The sequence below is a fragment of the Bufo gargarizans genome, chromosome 2 (assembly GCF_014858855.1).
Source record: "Bufo gargarizans isolate SCDJY-AF-19 chromosome 2, ASM1485885v1, whole genome shotgun sequence".
NCBI lineage: Eukaryota > Metazoa > Chordata > Amphibia > Anura > Bufonidae > Bufo > Bufo gargarizans.
In genome coordinates this window covers 301,821,252-301,841,827 of record NC_058081.1, presented here as the reverse complement: position 1 = coordinate 301,841,827, position 20,576 = coordinate 301,821,252, and the positions used below count along the sequence as shown (strand labels likewise).

Here is a 20,576-nt window from a genome sequence, read left to right as displayed (position 1 = left end):
AGCGCTGAAAAGAGCTCTTCGGAATTTCCGAGTGTGGGATCACTTGTTTGGCAAGACTCTCCATGGTGGGAGGATGGAGGATCAGGGTGAGGATTGTGTTGACCAGACTCTTGGCTACTGAAACTGGACTTGGTGGAAGACAGGATGGTGCTTAACTGACTGGAAGCATTATCTGCTGCAATCCAACCGACCACCTGGTCGCCCTGGTCTGACTTCAAAAGCATTGTCCTGCGGCACCCTGAAAACTGGGACATGAAGCTAGGTATCGTGGATGATTGTTTTTCTTGTGCTCTTGCAGCAGGCACAGTTTCAAAGCGCCCAGGGCCACGGCATCCGCGTGCACCATCAGCATTACGGACACTTCCCTGTCCCTTACTGCTCGCCTTCTTCATATTAAATGTTATATATGCTTAAAAAGTAAGTCACACGTACAGTAGCGTAGGATTTGTAAGTGTATATGCAAAAAAATTAAAAAGGGTATTTGGGATTTGGAAACGTCAGACAGGAGATATACCACAGATAATGTCGCTGATGTCAGCAGCGGCTAACATAAAATTACAGGGAATGTCACAGGTATTTGGGATGTGGAAACCTTACAAGGAGATGTAGCGCAGCTAATGTTACTGTCCGCAGCGGACACCATCTACTGAAAAAGTACACTGGATGTCACAGATATTTTTTGGATGTGAACACAGGAGATGTAGCACAGCTAATGTCACTGTCCACAGCTGACACCGTCTACGGAAAAAAGTACACTGGAAAAAGTACAATAGATATTGCTGCCACACACAACAAAGGACTTTTGGGTCTGTAAAGTTTTAGCAATTTAGCACAGGTTGTGCCAGAAATATATATTGCTGCTTCCACACACAACAATAGTCCTTAAAAGAAATTGTGGGTCTCTGACAAGTTTTTAAACTTACAAAAAAAAATTCTTCAGCACAGCTCTCCCTGACTAACACTGAACCAAACACGTGTCATCGGGTGCTATATAGCCAACATGGCTAAGGTATTACAGTGAAGGGCAGTACTTACATGGCCGAATACCGCCATGTGCCAAGCATCGAGATGCTCAAGCCGAACTGGTGTTTGGCCGAGCATGCTCGATCAACACTAGTTACCACGAAGTTCAAGGACATTCAGATTTATGTTGAATCAAATTTTTTCTGAGATCAAATTCAACACTAGCTATCATCTATCGGCGCTCGTCCTTCTGGAATATTGGGCAGTGTAATGGAGCCCTTAGAAAAGCACCATGCAGTTACACATGGAGTGCCTAGGCTTTGTGCAATAGAGGAGTTGCAGATTTTGCGCGATTGCAGTATAGGCTTCATGCATTGATCTTGGTCACTGTGAATGTTTCACCAGCCAAATTGATTTTACTATTCAAAATCATGAATTTTATAATACATTTCAGGATAATATAGATGACAATTTCAAAAATATGCACAAAAATGCACCTATCCATTAATGTAATTTTATAGCTTTAATAGCTTTAATAATCTTATATTGTGATACCTTCAATAACATGACAAATATTGTTTCAGTCATTGCGACAATATCTTGGCTTTCTTACCTTCTGTGGTCATCCTTGCGGGAAAAGAAAACTAACTGTGCAATACTTTAATTGCCTAGACAGACACTAAAGTATTGACTCTCTAGAATGTGATATTGATCCTTAGAATGATGGAATAATTTGGTTCATAATTGCTGCTCTTAATGCAGTTAAAACGCTAAAAATATTTTACCGTATTTTTCACACCATAAGACACATTCCCCCCCATTATGGAAGCGCTCATTAGTACTGGAGGACCGGGAAGCGGTGAAGGCTTTGTACTCACCACTTCCTGGTCCCTGGCTGTTGGCTGTTCAGGGCTGCGCACAGCGTGAGGCGCTCTGTGACGTAACGCTGTGCGCAGCCTTCACAGCACACCCGACAGCAGGAGGATGCAGATCGCGCTGGAGGAGAGGAGCGGCGGCGTCCAGGAGCAGGTGAGCTAAGTGTTTTATTTTATTTTATATTTATGAGGCTGATGGACACTTCTGCGGGCTGGTGAGATGCACTGGGGGCTGATGGAGAGGCTACTGGGGGCTGATAAGAAGCTACTGGGGGCTGCTATAAGGCTACTGAGGGTTGCTTTGAGGCTGATGGAGGCTGCTATAAGGCTACTGAGGGCTGCTATAAGGCTACTGGGGGCTGCTATAAGGCTACTGGGGGGCTGATATAAGGCTACTGGACGCTGATATGAGGCTACTGGGGGCTAGGAAGAGGCATGGGGCTCTTATCTGAAGTCTAATTGGGGGTCATTCATATTGGGGTCTAAGCTGAGGTCTGATTGGGGGTCTAAGCTGAGGTCTTATTAGGGTCTTATTAACATTGGGGATCTTATTGGGGCTGTTAGCTGAGGTCTTATTAACATTGGGGGTCTGATTGGTGGTCTGACCTGAGGTATAATAAAAACATATTTTTTTTTCTTATTGTCCCAATCTAAAACCTAGGTGCGTCTTATGGGCCGGTGCCTCTTATAGGGTGAAACATACGGTATATGCTTTTGCAAGTCTTTAAAGCATGTTACCTTGGCTTTGCATCATTAGTTTTTAATACATTATGTATGTTAGGTACTGCGTGACATGTACCCCCTCTATTTTCCCTGCCTGTCGGCACTATGAAGGTCCGCAGTGTGTAATAATACAGAAACTCACAGATTTTAGAATACCTTATCCTGGGTTTTCATCTGCCAGGGCTGTTTCTCCTGCATCTTTCTAGATTTTCCTTTTTTCTTATAGAATTTTTTTTTCTTAAGTATAGAGGGCTGGACCCTAATAGTTGTTGGTAGTTTTTTGTAAAATACAGAGCTTTCCCCGGCCGGTGGCACAGCTCGTTGTTTAAAAGAACCGCTTGTTCGCGCTCGCACGGAGCGCCTCATGACGTCACTGCAGAAGCTACGGTGGACTAGGAGGACCAGAGTTACTCCAACGCGTTTCGATTAGTTCGCTACGCGTTGGAGTAACTCTGGTCCTCCTAGTCCACCGTAACTTCTGCCGTGACGTCACGAGGCGCTCCGTGCGAGCGCGAACAAGCGGTTCTTTTGAACCACGAGCTGTGCCACCAGCCGGGGCAAGCTCTGTATTTTACAAAAAACTACCAACAACTATTAGGGTCCCGCCCCCTATACTTTTCCTCATCCCAAACGGCACTTAAGAAAAAAGAAAAATCTAGAAAGATGCAGGAGAAACAGCCCTCGCAGATGAAAACCCAGGATAAGGTATTCTAAAATCTGTGATTTTCTGTATTATTACACACTGCGGACCTTCATAGTGCCGACAGGCAGGGAAAAAAGAGGGGGTACATGTCGCGCAGTACCTAACATACATATTGCATACATCATTTACTTGATTCTCAACGGTGGCGATACCGTTGCGGTACCACTGCGTCAGTCTATTTTAGTGCAAGCGCCGGTGTATGACTAGAGTTTTTAATACATAATATATGATGAAATGCGACATGATTAAAAATCAACTGTAAATCTAAAAGAGATCTATACCAACAAAATACATAGCAATGCTTAAATTCAGGGATAATATCACAAGACATAGCTCAGACAATATACAGTATGAAAAAAATAATATAATGGTGAAAATTTTATCTTGCCTGAAACAATGTTCTTTTTTAGCAGTATACTGGAAATAAATAGAATTGTGCTATATAATACACAACTAGGGAAGTCTAGTTGTACCTTGATTACTTCTTGTGATTAATTGTGGTTCAAAGCTCAGTCTGCAAATGTTCTTGCAATGGGAGAATCATGGTAACACTAAAGTTAGCTATAGCAAGCAGATTTCTCTGTAGGGACTAATGCTAGTTAAAGAGGCTGTGCTGCAGTGACTATGCAGTCAATTGAGAGAAATGAGAATATGAACGCTGTCTACCACACAATGTATTTTGACAGAATAAAGACTTGTTAAATGATTGAAGCTGGTAGAGCATACACAGTACTGTACAAGAAACTTGCAATTTTGCTATAATTATTATCATTATTATTATTGTAATATAATGTGATAATGTGCATAGTACTGTACATGTTGAACAAGACACTGCAAATGTTCCAACTAAACAGACTGTATAAGCTGTCATTTCTTGAAAACACAGTAAATAAACAAAAATAGAGAATAAATATTTTTAAAAAATACTATAGCTCTGCATAAATACATTGGGACAAATTTATTAAACCTATATAACATTTAGGCAGCATAAACTAAGAATAAATTGTCTAAAAATGCACTAACTTTACTCAAGTGGCTGATACAGGATGATAAATGTGGCACAACCTTTACAATATCTAGCGTGGGGCAATCATGCACATGAGATAGCAGTCTGCTGAACAGCTATTGCACCCAATCCTCTCATACACATACCTGCTCAGCCAAGCAAGCATATATTCTCAGTAGGAAGACCCTCTATGTTTTATACAAGTGTATGTCCAATAAAAATTTTGTGATTCGGGGGGGCGGAGCTAGCCGCGAGCCGAGATGGAAGCTTGATCTCAGAGCTCCACACAGACGCTGCTGCAGCTTCGGTTTAACGGGTGACAGAAGCCCCTAAGATGGTGAAAACTAACAAAGAAAGGAGCAAGACAGTACAGGGCACTCAAAAATCGTGCCAAACGCAATCAGAAATGGATCGTTTTCTCAAAAAACTGAGTTTCTCGCCAGCCCACAGATCCAAGATGGCGCCGGAGGGAGCCAGAGCCGCCGCGCCACCAGAAGACTCCGATGGTGAAAGTTCCTGCGCCATGTCAGAAGGTACAGAGCCTGCAGATCTACCCCTGTCCAGAGCCTTCTTTAAGAAGACGCTTTATAAGGCTCTGCAACCCCTGCACAGAGACATTTCTGATATCAAGACGGAGGTTAAGCAGATTGGGGGACGTGTTGTATCTTTGAAGGAGACGCAGGCGGCCATAATTCAGCGCGGAGAGGCTGTTAAAAAGGCCATACAGGGCCATAATGCGTTACTCACCTCAACGATCCTGCACCTGGAAGACCCGGAAAATAGAAGTAGGCGGAAAAATGTCCGCATAAGAGGAGTACCGGAGGATGTCCCTCCTGGAGAAATCACAGCAGCGGTCACCGCCATATTTGCCTCACTTGTTGGGGAAGACAGGGCTGCGCAGATAATAATTGAAAGGGCCCACCGAGCCCTAAGGCCTAAGCCACAGGAGAACGGCCCGCCCAGGGATATTATATGCGGATTACTAAATTTTCTGGACACTGCCTCCATATTAAAAGCTGCAAGAGAAGCCAAGAATATTTCATACAATGGAGCGCGCATCCAATTTTTTTAGGACCTAGCATCTAGTACCTTGGCTAAACGCAGAGCGCTGAAGCCAGTTACAGAAGCTCTTAGAGTGAGATGGCTATTTCCATTTGGCCTTGCGACCTTTAAAGAGGGCCGACAGATCATCATCAGAACACCGCAAGACTTAACTGATGCTTGGGATAAGCTAGGTATAGCTCCTGTGGAAGTCCAACCATGGATGCCAGTTCCAGAAGACCTGGGCTTGCCTGACCTGCCAGAGATTCCTACATGGCAGGTGGTAAAAAAGCCGAAATCACCAAAGAACAGGAAGACAACATGAAAATTCATGGGGACTGTATATCTCCATTTTTGCTCCTTTCCTCACAACAGTTCGTTGTAGGAGCACTCTAACACCATCATAGAGGGTGCTTGTAAGTTGGAAGTGGTTAGATGTTACGTATTATCAACACCAGAGGGCATGAGTTTATGCTGTATTGCTGATAGGATGTTACCTCTACATAGTAGAGAAATATTTAGTGCCTCCTCTGAGTGAAAGATTATAGTGCAGTTATTAATGCCTTTTCACCACTTTGGGATCATATATTGTCATATTTTGTTGCTTAGACAACATTATAGGTTTTCCACCCGTTACACAATAAGGTGTTAATCATTTTGTTTATGATAGGACAGTTAGTCTTGATGTCGAAGGCTTTCCTCCCTCCCAGGCAGAGTTGGGGTGTTGCGCCGGGCCTGGCCTGCCCTTCCTACCCATTTGGTGGGGGTGGCGGGTTGGGGCCGGGTGGAACGCCGTCAACTCCTTTACTGCTTATATCAAAGTCAGTTGCCAAATGTTTGTTCACAATTATGATTCACTGTACAATGTGTTTTTCCCCAGTTTATTACCTGTTTAAGGCTCTTGATAGCTCAATACTCACGTCTTCAATAAGGTATGGCTAACTTAAACGTATTGTCACATAATGTGAACAGAATTAACATCCCTCAAAAAAGACGTCAGATATTTAACCTGCTCTTAAATAAAAAAGCAGACATTGTCCTTTGGCAAGAAACCCACTTTCGTCATGATCATATTCCCACACTGCCCACGACAAAGTACTCGCAGTGGTTCCATGCAACACACTCATCTGCTTCTAGAGGGGTATCCATCGCCATAAGCTCTTCTATTCCATTTAAACTGATTAAATCCTTCATTGATCCAGGGGGACGCATGCTTATTATTCAAGGTACCATCTTTAATTTTAAAATTACAATAGCCAACATGTACTCTCCTAATACAGGTCAAATTCCCTGGTTGACTAAGGCCCTTAAGAAAATTAAGGAATTTTCAGAAGGTATGTTAGTAGTGGGGGGGGGGGACTTTAATGTTTCACTGGACATCAGTACACCAAAATCTCATAACATCACTAAGAAACAAATGGGGAAACTAATGATGTCATTAGCAGAATTGCGTCTGTTGGACGTTTGGAGGACCATTCATCAATCAGAAAAAGATTTCACATATTTTTCCCATGTTCATAATTCATACAGTAGGATAGATTATCTTTTCTTAACTGATGCATATTTAACATGTGTGAAAAATGTGGAAATAGGGAATATAGTGATTTCAGATCATGCACCCGTAGCAATGTTGCTTTCTCTCCAATGTCTCCCACATAGAGCTTGGTCATGGAGGTTGAACACCACACTTTTAGAGTCAAAATCTCAAGTGGACACTTTGGCAGATAAATTAGACCTCCCCCAATGTTATGGGAGGCCCATAAGGCGTATATAAGGGGGGAATTGATAGGACTAGGTTCATATATTAAGAAGAAATCTACAAAGGAATTGATGTCCTTGCTTTCCCAGATTCAAACACAGGAGAAATTACATAAACTAACACACTCTGAATCACATAAAGAGGCCTTGGTTACACTTAGACGTAAAGTCAAGGATCTTCTTAATATTAAGGGTGCCAAATCACGGATGAATCTGAAAAGTAGAATATATGAACATGGAGACAAGGGAAATAAGATGATGTCTTACTTAATCAAAAAAAGAAGGGAAAAAACCTTTGTCTCATCAATAAAGTCTAGTCCAACACTAAGAACAACCTTGACTCCTCTCATAGCTAAGGCCTTTCAGACATTTTACTCTAAACTTTACAACCTACCAGCACCAGAGATACCTTCAGGGGCGGGTGACAAAACAAGGGCCTCTCTGATTGAGGAATTTCTTGCCTCGATTAGAGCACCCTCGTTATCAGAAGATGAAAATGAAAACCTCCTCAGACCCTTCTCTACAATGGAAGTAGAGAAAGTCCTCAATTCTATCCCCATAGGGAAGAGCCCTGGTCCTGACGGGCTCCCTATTATTTATTTTAAAAAATTTAAAAAGATTTTGCTCCCTCATTTTACAGATCTTTGCAACTCGTTGCTGGGTGGGATGTCTCTAGCTCCCCAGGCCTTGAGGGCGCATATCACCATCCTACATAAAGAAGGGAAGGACCCGGAGGATTGTGGGAGCTACAGACCTATATCCCTTCTCAACTGCGACTTGAAATGGTGGTCCAAGTTGTTAGCGTCTAGAATTTCCCCCATGCTAAGTAGACTCATAGATCCTGAACAAGTAGGGTTTGTGCCTGGGAGGGAGGGAAAACACAATATCTGGAGAGTGATACACTTGATCCATAACGCCCACGCCCATGAGAGCCTCTTTATTGAAATTTGGTTTTCCGCCTACATTTGTCTCAGCTATTTTTTCATTATATTCCTGTCCTATGGCACAGGTTTTGGTTAATGGTGCTCTGTCGGATGCCTTCCCCATCAGGAATGGTACTAGGCAAGGTTGCCCCCTCTCGCCCACCCTCTTTATTTTATGTTTGGAGATGTTTCTCCTTAAGATCCAACAGTCTGACAAAATTCAGGGTGTTTCTCTGGGTCAATACCAGCATAGAACTGCAGCCTTTGCAGATGACCTGTTAATTGTCATTTCCAACCCTGAAGAAGCCCTTCCCACAGTCATGTCCTTATTTGACCAATATAGTTTAGTCTCTAATTTTAAAATTAACTTTTCCAAATTGGAAGCCCTACAAGTTAATATCCCTAATAAGATTCTGGACACTCTCCAGCGCACATCATTGTTCAAATGGCCAACAACGGCAATCACATTTCTGGGGGTTAATATTCTGACAGATTTGAGTCTGCTATTCAAATTAAATTATACCCCGCTACTAACAAAAGCCAAATCCTTAATTTCTTCATTAAAGGTGCCATACATGTCTTGGTTTGGTAAGAAAAACTTGTTGGCCACGTTTGTCCTACCCCAATTTTTGTATGTGTTCCAAGCCCTTCCGTTACATATACCTACCTCCTTTCTAACACAAATTAGAAGAACATTTACTTCATTTTTGTGGAATTCGAGACGGCCTAGATTGGCTTACTCGCTTCTCTCACAGAAGAAACACAAAGGTGGCATATCGTTACCAGATATGTCTCTTTATAATAAAGCCATCCACTTAGCTAGATGGGCACTTTTAGCGAATGAAAAACTACAAGCTCCCTTTCTAGACATAGAGAGGATTATTTTAGGTACACATAAGCATGCCCTAATGTGGCTTCCAGAGGCCCCTCTCTCTCTCTGTCGAGAAATGTGCACGCTGACAAAGAGTATGCTGATCTGTTATCGTAATTCTAAGATGGCTTTAGTAAGGGGAAAGTTGATCTCCAAAATAGCTCCACTAGATGTCCTTCCTTATCTGGTAGATAAAATGGGAGGAGATGACAAGAGCTGGTGGCATTCATGGGGAGATGTGAGGATAGGAGAAGTTATAGAAAACAATCGCTTTTTGTCATTAGAGGAAGTGTATCACAAATTGGACAGAGGGCCTCCTGCCCTAATACATAGCTGGGACTTCAAAAATATATGCAAAAAATATATGAAAGGATCGGGTCACACGTTTTTGGAGCCCACATGGCTCGAAAATTTCACGGCTCTACCCACTTTTTAAAAAAATTCACTTTCGGTCACATATAATAACCTTTTATCTGATCTTAGCACCCCCAAGCCATATTATTTGCACCAATGGGAGAGAGACCTGGGCAAGATCTTCTCAGATACGGATTCCAATTATATTTTATCCCATGCACAAGTTCCTGACTGTGGACCAATCACAATGAGTTATGTACAGGACGCTATCTCTCACCTTCGATCCTCTCATTTCAGTCAGAGTAGTGATCGGAGGCAGAGCAGTTAGACCTGTGAAAAAAAGAAAAAAACACACACACCAAAAGTGCCCCTCATTCGTCCCCTGTGACCCTCATCACCCCTCATTACCCCTCATTTGTCCCCTGTGCCCTTCATCACTTATTAGTCCCCTGTGACCCTGTGCCTGTGTGCTGTCTCCCAATAGTGACAGTACATCAGCAACCCAGTCCCTGTCATCCATACTTTCAGTAACCTGTTTTTGGCAAATCATTAGGGTTAGTTAGGGAGTTATTAGGGTTAGAGCTCTTGTTTTAGGGTAAGTTAGACGTTTATTGAAAAAATAAAATAAAAATAATAATAATAATAATAAAAAAGTAATAAAAAAATATTGGGGACGTCCGTACTTGTCCCCGATTATAAATACTCTGTTTCAAACCCCCCCATACCTCAGAACCTCTATCTTCTACCAGTGATATAAAGCTCCACTGCTTTTGGAGCAATTTTATTTTTCAATTTTTTTCTGAATATATATAAATTTTACAAAATGTCTCAACTGGTGTACAGCGCCAAGGAGGCTTATGAAATACTAGCCTCAGAGTCTGACTCTGACAGTGGAGAAGAAGAATCTTTTCTTGTGTATAGCTCTTCTTCTGATTCATCAGTTGACGAACCCTCTCACAGACGCAGTAGAGTTAGCAGCGCATCAGCTTCTACAAATGACCCCAGCTGGACTTCTGCTACTAACTTTGTACCTCAGTTGCCGGACTTTACGGCCACTACAGGCATTCATGTAAACACTGCAGGTTTCACGGAAGCTGATTTTTTCCACCTTTTTTTTTCTGATGAATTGATAGACATGATGGTGGAGCAAACAAATATTTATGCCAATCAATTTTTAGCCGCCCACCCCAACTCATACTCTGCAAGACCCCTTTAGTGGACTCCCACGACCCCTTTGGAGATTATTTTTTTTGGGGTCTAATACGTAATATGGGGATAATTAAAAAAAAACATCACTAAGGTCATATTGGAGTAATGACCTTTTACATCACACGCCACTATACCGCACCATTATGTCCAGGACCCGATTTAAAAGTCTCCTGAAATTTCTACATTATAACAATAATGCAGATTGTCCACCCCCAATGAGCCTAGATACGATCGTTTATACAAAATTCGGCCCATTATAGATCATTATAATCTCAAGTTTGCCTAGGGCTACACTCCCCAAAAGCATCTGTCCATTGATGAATCCCTTGTGCACTTCAAGGGCAGACTGCATTTTCGCCAATACCTGCCCAACAAACGGGCCAGATATGGCATCAAACTCTACAAACTATGTGAAAGCCAAAGTGGCTATACACATAAATTTAGCGTTTACGAGGGAAAAGATTCAAAAATTAAACCCCCAGAGTGCCGCCCTCTCCTTGGAATAGCAGGAAAAATAGTATGGGATTCACCCCCTGATAGGTCAAGGGTACAACTTGTACCTTGACAACTTCTACACGAGTGTCCCTCTACTGAAATGCCTGTTTTCCAGAGACACTGTTGCATGCGGAACTATCAGACGAAAACAAAAACATCTGCCTAAAAATGTTATAGACCAAAGGATAAGAGTGAGGGAAAGCAGGGCAGTTTGCAATGATAACATGATGCTTGTTAAGTACAAAGACAAGCGTGACGTCTTTGTACTTACTACCATACATGCTGACAGATCAACCCCTGTTCCAGTTCGTGGATCTGCAGAATCAGTCCCCAAACCTGTGTGCATTCCAGGACTATAATAAGTTTATGGGAGGGGTGGATCTGTCAGACCTGGTACTGCAACCATACAGTGCCCTCCGCAAAACTCGGGCATGGTATAAAAAATTGGCATTGCACCTGACGCAAATTGCCCTCTATAATGCTTTTGTAATATACAGAAGTGCAGGAAACAGAGGAAAATTCCTGCACTTTGAAGAAAATGTAATAAATAACTTTTTATTTGGGGAACAGGAAGGGGAAGGGAGCAGGGCCACAGGAAGTGAGAGCAGAATAATACGAGGACAGCATTTTCCTAGGGTAGTTCCCCCCACAGAGACACAGATAAGGCCACAAAAAAGGTGTCGGGTATGCTCCAGAAATGGAATCAGGAAAGACACAATTCATTGTTGTGAGACACGCCCCTCAAAGCCAGGTCTTTGCATAAAAGATTGTTTTAGACTCTACCACACCTCTGTTGACTTTTAACTAAACGCCCTTTGATCATTTTATAAAACACCCCCTTGAAACTGTATGCTGGTAAAAATTCTAATTTCCCATTTCTCCACATTTCAATTGGCATTCTAATAAAACCCATAACAAAGCTAAAAATTCTCATTACACCCCTAGATGAATACCTTGATGGGTGTTGTTTTACAAAAGGGGACTAGAACTTTGTATGTTCTGGTAGCTCAGTGCCTCTGCAATGTGATGACATATAATATACAACATATTTCTTTGATATAATTTGAGACACTTGTTTCTTTTAGCTGCTATATTTGGTGACTATGTCCTACCATATAAAGCTTACATATATATAAATTTTGTAGGATAAGGAATACATCAGGTGATGCTTATCAGTACACTGAACTTTACAGTGTGCCCATACAGCAGTTTACTGCCACATATGAAGTGTTGCCATATTCAGGAGAGAATGGGTAACAAATTGTGGGTGTAAGTTACTCTGTTACCCCTCGTGAAAATAAATAATGTGGGCCTAAAGAGACATTTTCTTGTAAAAAATAAAGATTTTCCTTTTTACAGCCAAATATTTCTAAATTCTATGAAACGCTTGTTGGGTCAAAGTGCTCGCTACATGCCTTGAAAAATTCCTTGGGAGGTGTAGTTTCAAAAATGGGGTCACTTCTTGGGGGCTTCCACTGTGGAGGTACCTCAGGGTGTCTTCAAATGTGACATGGCAACTAAAAATTATTTCAGCGAAATCTGCCCTTCAAAAGCCATATAGCGGTCCTTTCCTTCTGCGCCCTGTCGTGTTACCATACAGCAGTTTACGGACACGTATGGGGTGTTTCTGTAAACGGCAGAGTCAGGGCAATAAAGATACAGTCTTGTTTGGGTGTTAACCCTTGCTTTGTTAGTGGAAAAAATGGGTTAAAATGGAAAATTAGGCAAAAAAATGAAATTCTCAAATTTCATCCCCATTTGCCAATAACTCTTGTGCAACACCTAAAGGGTTAACAACGTATATAAAATCATTTTTGAATACCTTGAGGGATGTAGTTTGTTAGATGTGGTCACTTTTATGGAGTTTCTACTCTAGGGGTACATCGGGGGGGCTTCAAATGGGACATGGTGTAAATAAACCAGTCCAGCAAAATCTGCCTTCCAAAAACCAAACGGCGCACCTTTCACTATACGCCCCGCTGTGTGGTCGTACATTAGTTTACGGCCACATATTGGGTGTTTCTGTAAACGGCAGAGTCCAGGCAATAAAGATACAGTCTTGTTTGGCTGTTAACCCTTGCTTTGTTAGTGGGAAAAAATGGGTTAAAATGGAAAATTAGACAAAAAAATGAAATTCTCAAATTTCATCCCCATTTGCCAATAACTCTTGTGCAACACCTAAAGGGTTAAAGACGTATGTAAAATCAGTTTTGAATACCTTGAGGGTGTGGTTTCTTAGATGGGGTCATTTTTGGGTGGTTTCTATTATGTAAGCCTCGCAAAGTGACTTCAGACCTATAGTGGTCCCTAACAATTGGGTTTTTGTAAATTTTTGTAAACTTCTAAGCCTTGTAACATCCCCAAAAAAAAAAAATATCATTCCCAAAATAATTAAAACATGAAGTAGACATATGGGGAATGTAAAGTCATCACAATTTTTGGGGGTATTACTATGTATTACAGAAGTAGAGAAACTGAAACTTTGAAATTAGCAAATTTTTGGTAAATTAGGTATTTTTTTTATGCAAATACTTTTTTGACCCAATTTTAGCAGTATCATGAAGTACAATATGTGACGAAAAAACAATCTCAGAATGGCCTGGATAAGTCAAAGCGTTTTAAAGTTTTCACCACTTAAAGGGATACTGGTCAGATTTGCAAAAAAATGGCTTGGTCCTTAAGGTGAAATAAGGCTGTGACCTTTAGGGGTTAAATGCCAGCTAGTATTTTTTATTATATTTTTTTCTCCCAGATGAGTGATTGTGTTACCTCTTAGATTACTCGTATTATAAAATACTACGTTTTCAATTCTTGCCAGTTAGTGCTGGCACAGAGCTCATGTATCACATTTCAATTAAAGTTTCTTTCCTTAACATAGAAAGTATGATAAAAAGTTGACAGTTGTGCTAAAATCTGGTTCTTTTGATAAAATGAGATTGTTTACTACTGAATCAAAAAATTATACAGCCAGTCAGCAGTATTATATCAAATTGTGTGACATATACCAACATCTCAAAAAGGTAAGTCATTATGTGGTAACACTGTCACCAACATTAAGAAGAACCTGAACGGAGCTCAGTAGGTCAATTATTGAGCGCCACTACCATATAATTTCTTTGCTAATTTTCCAGTTGCACAATAAGTTGCTTTCTGATCCTGATATAAATCCCGCTGCTGTATAGGAGACCTACATAAGAAGGATTCATTTTAAATTACTTTCCATATGATAAAGCTTTACAATATAAAAAGAACAGGGTCTGACAGAGGCTGGTGATGTATGACCAGCTTAAAATAATTCATAAATAAGTCTATTTTATTTTAGGAGCTCAAGGAAATTTTTGTGTTATTCAAAACAGTGAAATCAAAATTTAAAAGGATTGTCTTGCTGTTTTTTATTTTTTTAATAAAAAGGTCAAATGGCATAAAAATAAAGATGATGTTCACCTCAGCCCCATATCTCTCACATTTTAATTTTTCCTGGTGCCCCACTGGTCTATACTTGCTGATCCCTTTTAAAGAGGACCTTTCATCGGTCCAAACATTGTGAACTAAGTATCATGACATATACAGTGGCGCCTAGGGATCTCACTGCACTTACTAATATTCCTGGGCGCCGCTCCGTTATGTCCTCCGGTATGTTCGTGGACTTGGTTATAGTACCTGGCCAGAACTATGACCATACTTGATTGTATGATAATTGTCAATGTGTTGAGAGAGACCAGAAAGTAGTGACCATGGTGGATAAGGGAAGCACTGGGACAGGTTAAGTGAGGCATCACTTCTTTGTCTTTTTTAATGCTATTTTGACCCTTTTTTTTCAGATATTTTATATTTGCAAATTGCAGTAATAAAATAATAACATTTGTGGCATTCAACTCCATTTCTTATTTTACAAGTAATCATAATTATTGTGGATGTTACTCTTGCTTCCATTGATCTTGACCAGCAGATATAGTGGTGATTATCACTATGAAGCTAAGCTTGAATAATATAAGCCTATTTAAACAATACTCTGAAAAGATAATGCTAACCTAACATGAGTCCCACTGTATACAAAATTAGCTTTGTGGTAAACATGTGGCCTATTGGATATATTATTTGGAATTTAGCAAAATCTGTTTGCATTTTTATAAGACAATGGACTTGAATTATTATCTCTAGGTGTAAAATATTAACTGGTCAATTCTATCCACAGGGAGCAGCTTTAATTCGAATGTTGGCTAATTTTATGGGCCATAAAGTATTTCAGAGAGGACTGCAAGTAAGTGAAATATTTCTTGTAAATGTATCTTAATGTAAATGATTGTACTGATTTATTTTTATGATGTCAAATGCTAATATATATATATATATATATATATATATATATATATATACAGTGGGATGGGAGTCTTGGAAGTGTAACTAGACATTAATGTATATATCTATCTATATATATATATATATATATATATATATATATATATATGTATATATATAGATAGATAGATATACAATGGGATGCGAAAGTTTGGGCAACCTTGTTAATCATCATTAGAGTTGAGCGAACACCTGGATGTTCGGGTTCGAGAAGTTCGGCCGAACTTCCCGAAAATGTTCGGGTTCGGGATCCGAACCCGATCCGAACTTCGTCCCGAACCCGAACCCCATTGAAGTCAATGGGGACCCGAACTTTTCGGCACTAAAAAGGCTGTAAAACAGCCCAGGAAAGGGCTAGAGGGCTGCAAAAGGCAGCAACATGTAGGTAAATCCCCTGCAAACAAATGTGGATAGGGAAATGAATTAAAATAAAAATTAAATAAATAAAAATTAACCAAAATCAATTGGAGAGAGGTCCCATAGCAGAGAATCTGGCTTCCCGTCACCCACCACTGGAACAGTCCATTCTCAGATATTTAGGCCCCGGAACCCAGGCAGAGGAGAGAGGTCCCGTAACAGAGAATCTGGCTTCATGTCAGCAGAGAATTAGTCTGCATGTCATAGCAGAGAATGAGGCTTCACATCAGCCACCACTGCAACAGTCCATTGGCATATATTTAGGCCCAGCACCCAGGCAGAGGAGAGAGGTCCCGTAACAGACAATCTGGCTTCATGTCAGCAGAGAATCAGTCTTCATGTCATAGCAGAGAATCAGGCTTCACGTCACCCACCACTGTAAGAGTCCATTTTCATAAATTTAGGCCCAGCACCCAGGCAGAGGAGAGAGGTCCCGTAACAGAGGATCTGGCTTCATGTCAGCAGAGAATTAGTCTGCATGTCATAGCAGAGAATGAGGCTTCACGTCAGCCACCACTGCAACAGTCCATTGGCATATATTTAGGCCCAGCACACAGGCAGAGGAGAGAGGTCCCGTAACAGAGAATCTGGCTTCAAGTCAGCAGAGAATCAGTCTGCATGTCATAGCAGAGAATCAGGCTTCAAGTCACCCACCACTGCAACAGTCCATTGTCATATATTTAGGCCCAGCACCCAGGCAGAGGAGAGAGGTCCCGTAACAGAGAATCTGGCTTCATGCCAGCAGAGAATCAGTCTGCATATCATAGCAGAGAATCAGGCTTCACATCAGCCACCACTGCAACAGTCCATTGTCATATTGGGAATTGTATTTCAACCCAGAACAAAAAATGTGCTTTGACGGACATTAAATAACTTTCCCATCCACAACAGGACAGCGGTAACGAGAGATTTAGCGGGATATAAATTTGAGGCCTAGTATTTAGGCGCTGGGTGACCGGTATGGATTTACTAACAGAATTGGACTTGGAAATGCACAGTAGCGTGTGTGTGAAGTTATTCTGAATGACCCTATGTGCACCTTGAATATTATATACCCTTTTAGGGATAGATTTCAAATAGCTCTGATATAGCAGAAACCACTAAATTATGAAATTGCTAAATTGGGAATTGTATTTCAACCCAGAACAAAAAATGTGCTTTGACAGACACTAAATAACTTTCCCAGCCACAACAGGACAGCGGTAACGAGAGATTTAGCGGGATATAAATTTGAGGCCTAGTATTTAGGCGCTGGGTGACCGGTATGGATTTAGTGACAGAATTAGACTTGGAAATGCACAGTAGCGTGTGTGTGAAGTTATTCTGAATGACCCTATGTGCACCTTGAATATTATATACCCTTTTAGGGATAGATTTCAAATAGCTCTGATATAGCAGAAACCACTAAATTATGAAATTGCTAAATTGGGAATTGTATTTCAACCCAGAACAAAAAATGTGCTTTGACGGACACTAAATAACTTTCCCAGCCACAACAGGACAGCGGTAACGAGAGATTTAGCGGGATATAAATTTGAGGCCTAGTATTTAGGCACTGGGTGACCGGTATGGATTTACTAACAGAATTGGACTTGGAAATGCACAGTAGCGTGTGTGTGAAGTTATTCTGAATGACCCTATGTGCACCTTGAATATTATATACCCTTTTAGGGATAGATTTCAAATAGCTCTGATATAGCAGAAACCACTAAATTATGAAATTGCTAAATTGGGAATTGTATTTCAACCCTGAACAAAAAATGTGCTTTGACGGACACTAAATAACTTGCCCAGCCACAACAGTACAGCGGTAACGACAGATTTAGCGGGATATAAATTTGAGGCCTAGTATTTAGGCGCTGGGTGACCGGTATGGATTTAGTGACAGAATTAGACTGGGATATGGCCAAAAAATAACCACACTATTGCTGGTTAAATGCACTTGGTGACGGGCGCAGCTTGCCCCTGATGTAGTATATGGCCAAAAAATGAACAGACTATTGCTGGTTAAATGCACTTGGTGTCACAGCTTGACCAACCACACTACTGAGGGTTAAATGCACTTGGTGACGGGCGCAGCTTGCCCCTGATGTAGTATATGGCCAAAAAATAAACAGACTATTGCTGGTTAAATGCACTTGGTGACAGGCGCAGCTTGCCCCTGATTTAGTATATGGCCAAAAAATGAACAGACTATTGCTGGTTAAATGCACTTGGTGTGATAGCTTGACAAACCACACTACTGAGGGTTAAATGCACTTGGTGACGGGCGCAGCTTGCCCCTGATGTAGTATATGGCCAAAAAATGAACAGACTATTGCTGGTTAAATGCACTTGGTGTCACAGCTTGACCAACCACACTACTGAGGGTTAAATGCACTTGGTGACGGGCGCAGCTTGCCCCTGATGTAGTATATGGCCAAAAAATGAACAGACTATTGCTGGTTAAATGCACTTGGTGACGGGCGCAGCTTGCCCCTGATTTAGTATATGGCCAAAAAATGAACAGACTATTGCTGGTTAAATGCACTTGGTGTGATAGCTTGACCAACCACACTACTGAGGGTTAAATGCACTTGGTGACGGGCGCAGCTTGCCCCTGATGTAGTATATGGCCAAAAAATAAACAGACTATTGCTGGTTAAATGCACTTGGTGTGACAGCTTCACCCTGATGTAGGCTTTAGCCAAAAAACAACCACACCATTGAGGGTTAAATGCACTTGGTGACAGGCGCAGCTTGCCCCTGATTTTGTATATGGCCAAAAAATGAACAGACTATTGCTGGTTAAATGCACTTGGTGTGACAGCTTCACCCTGATGTAGGCTTTAGCCAAAAAACAACCACACCATTGAGGGTTAAATGCACTTGGTCGCAGCTTGTGCTGGCGCACCACAAGACACAAAATGGCCGCCGATCACCCCAGAAAAATGTGACTGACAAACGGTCTGGGCAGCCTAAAAACAGTGAGCAATTGAGGATCAGCAGCTCAATGATCCACAGCTGCAGATCGATCAGATAATCAAGTCCTTTGGAGGAGTTAATCTGCCTAATCTCGCCCTACTGTCGCAGCCGCAACCTCTCCCTCCGCTAATCAGAGCAGAGTGACGGGCGGCGCTATGTGACTCCAGCTTAAATAGAGGCTGGGTCACATGGTGCTCTGGCCAATCACAGCCATGCCAATAGTAGGCATGGCTGTGATGGCCTCTTGGGGCAAGTAGTATGACGCTTGTTGATTGGCTGCTTTGCAGCCTTTCAAAAAGCGCCAAGAAAGCGTCACAAAAGCGCGAAGAAAGCGACGAACACCGAACCCGAACCCGGACTTTTACGAAAATGTCCGGGTTCGGGTCCGTGTCACGGACACCCCAAAATTCGGTACGAACCCGAACTATACAGTTCGAGTTCGCTCATCCCTAATCATCATGATTTTCCTTTATAAATCGTTGGTTGTTACGATAAAAAATGTCAGTTAAATATATCATATAGGAGACACACACAGTGATATTTGAGAAGTGAAATGAAGTTTATTGGATTTACAGAAAGTTAATTTCACTTCTCAAATATCACTGTTTGTGTCTCCTATATGATATATTTAACTTACATTTTTTATCGTAACAACCAACGATTTATACAGGAAAATCATGACGATTAACAAGGTTGCCCAAACTTTCACATCCCTCTGTATATCTATCTATCTATCTATCTATCTATATATATATATATATATATATATATATATATATATATATATACATTAATGTCTAGTTACACTTCCAGGACTCCCATCTAATGGGAAAAATACATGAAAAATACATGTGAGCAGCCACAAGACATAGGCATACATGTCTGTTACCAGATGGTTAGGGGCCGCACAGAATGGTATCAAGGGCCGCATGTTTCCCCCGGGCCGCAGGTTGTGCACTCCTGGTTTAGATGAACAGATTTCCTAATAAGACTACTTTTGTAACATTTATAATTTTTAAGGAAACATTATTATACATACAGTATGTACAGGATATGCGAGAATAAGACAAAGAGTACAACTTTTAACATGCACCTTGAGGGATTGGGAGCTAATAAATTTTGGGTAAGATATGCCATCAAAGTCATATATATATGGGTCCAAACTCTGAGACCTGCACCTATCTCCAGAATGAGCCCCTGAAAGTGAAGGACAACGCACTGCACATCTGCAGCATGCTCTCTATTCAATTCTATGGGAGTTCCAAAAATAGCTGGGCGGGTGCACTCAGCTATTTATGGCAGTCCCATAGACATTAATGGAGAGTTTACTATGCAAGCTCAGCCACCGCTCCATTCCTTTTTTATGGTAATGCTGGAGATAGTCGAGCTAGCACTTGGCTATTTTTAGAAGTCCTATAGAAATGAATGGAGGTGGCTGCTGTCCACTCAGTTTGGGGTCCTGATCTGGAGATAGGTGTGGGTCCCAGAGGTAGCATATAGAACACCTTTAATTTCTATATTCCCATAATTACAAAGCCAGTTTTGATGATAATTATTTCAATTTATATCCTTGCCCTCAAACTCTTTTAATATTCTCTTAACCGAGCTGTATGACTGTTTTTAATAATAATATTTTGCAATGGTACCATTTAATGCTCCTTGTATAGCGCGTAAAAAAAACTGAAAAATAAATTATTTGCCAGATGGAATAGAAAAGAAAACAGAATTCCAACATAGTTCCTGGTTTTGTTTTTAGAGCTACAAATGACATTTTAACTATATTCTGCAGATTACTATCGGTATGGTGTACTAAATTACAGGGTTTTTTTTTACTTTTAAAAACATTTATAAAACATTTGCATTTTTTTTAATTGGTATAGCTGTGTGAAGGTTTATTTTTATTTTTTTGTGAGAT

General features: G+C 41.0%; 1 protein-coding gene across 1 annotated transcript in view; it reads left to right on the top strand.

Moving 5' to 3' along the window:
- The window catches only part of TRHDE (thyrotropin releasing hormone degrading enzyme), a 1,265,007-nt gene that overhangs the window by 735,632 nt on the left and 508,799 nt on the right, over positions 1–20,576 (top strand). The window contains exon 7 of the mRNA XM_044280434.1: positions 15,117–15,182. Within this exon, the coding sequence (XP_044136369.1) occupies positions 15,117–15,182 (66 nt within the window). The remainder of the gene's footprint in view (positions 1–15,116; positions 15,183–20,576) is intronic.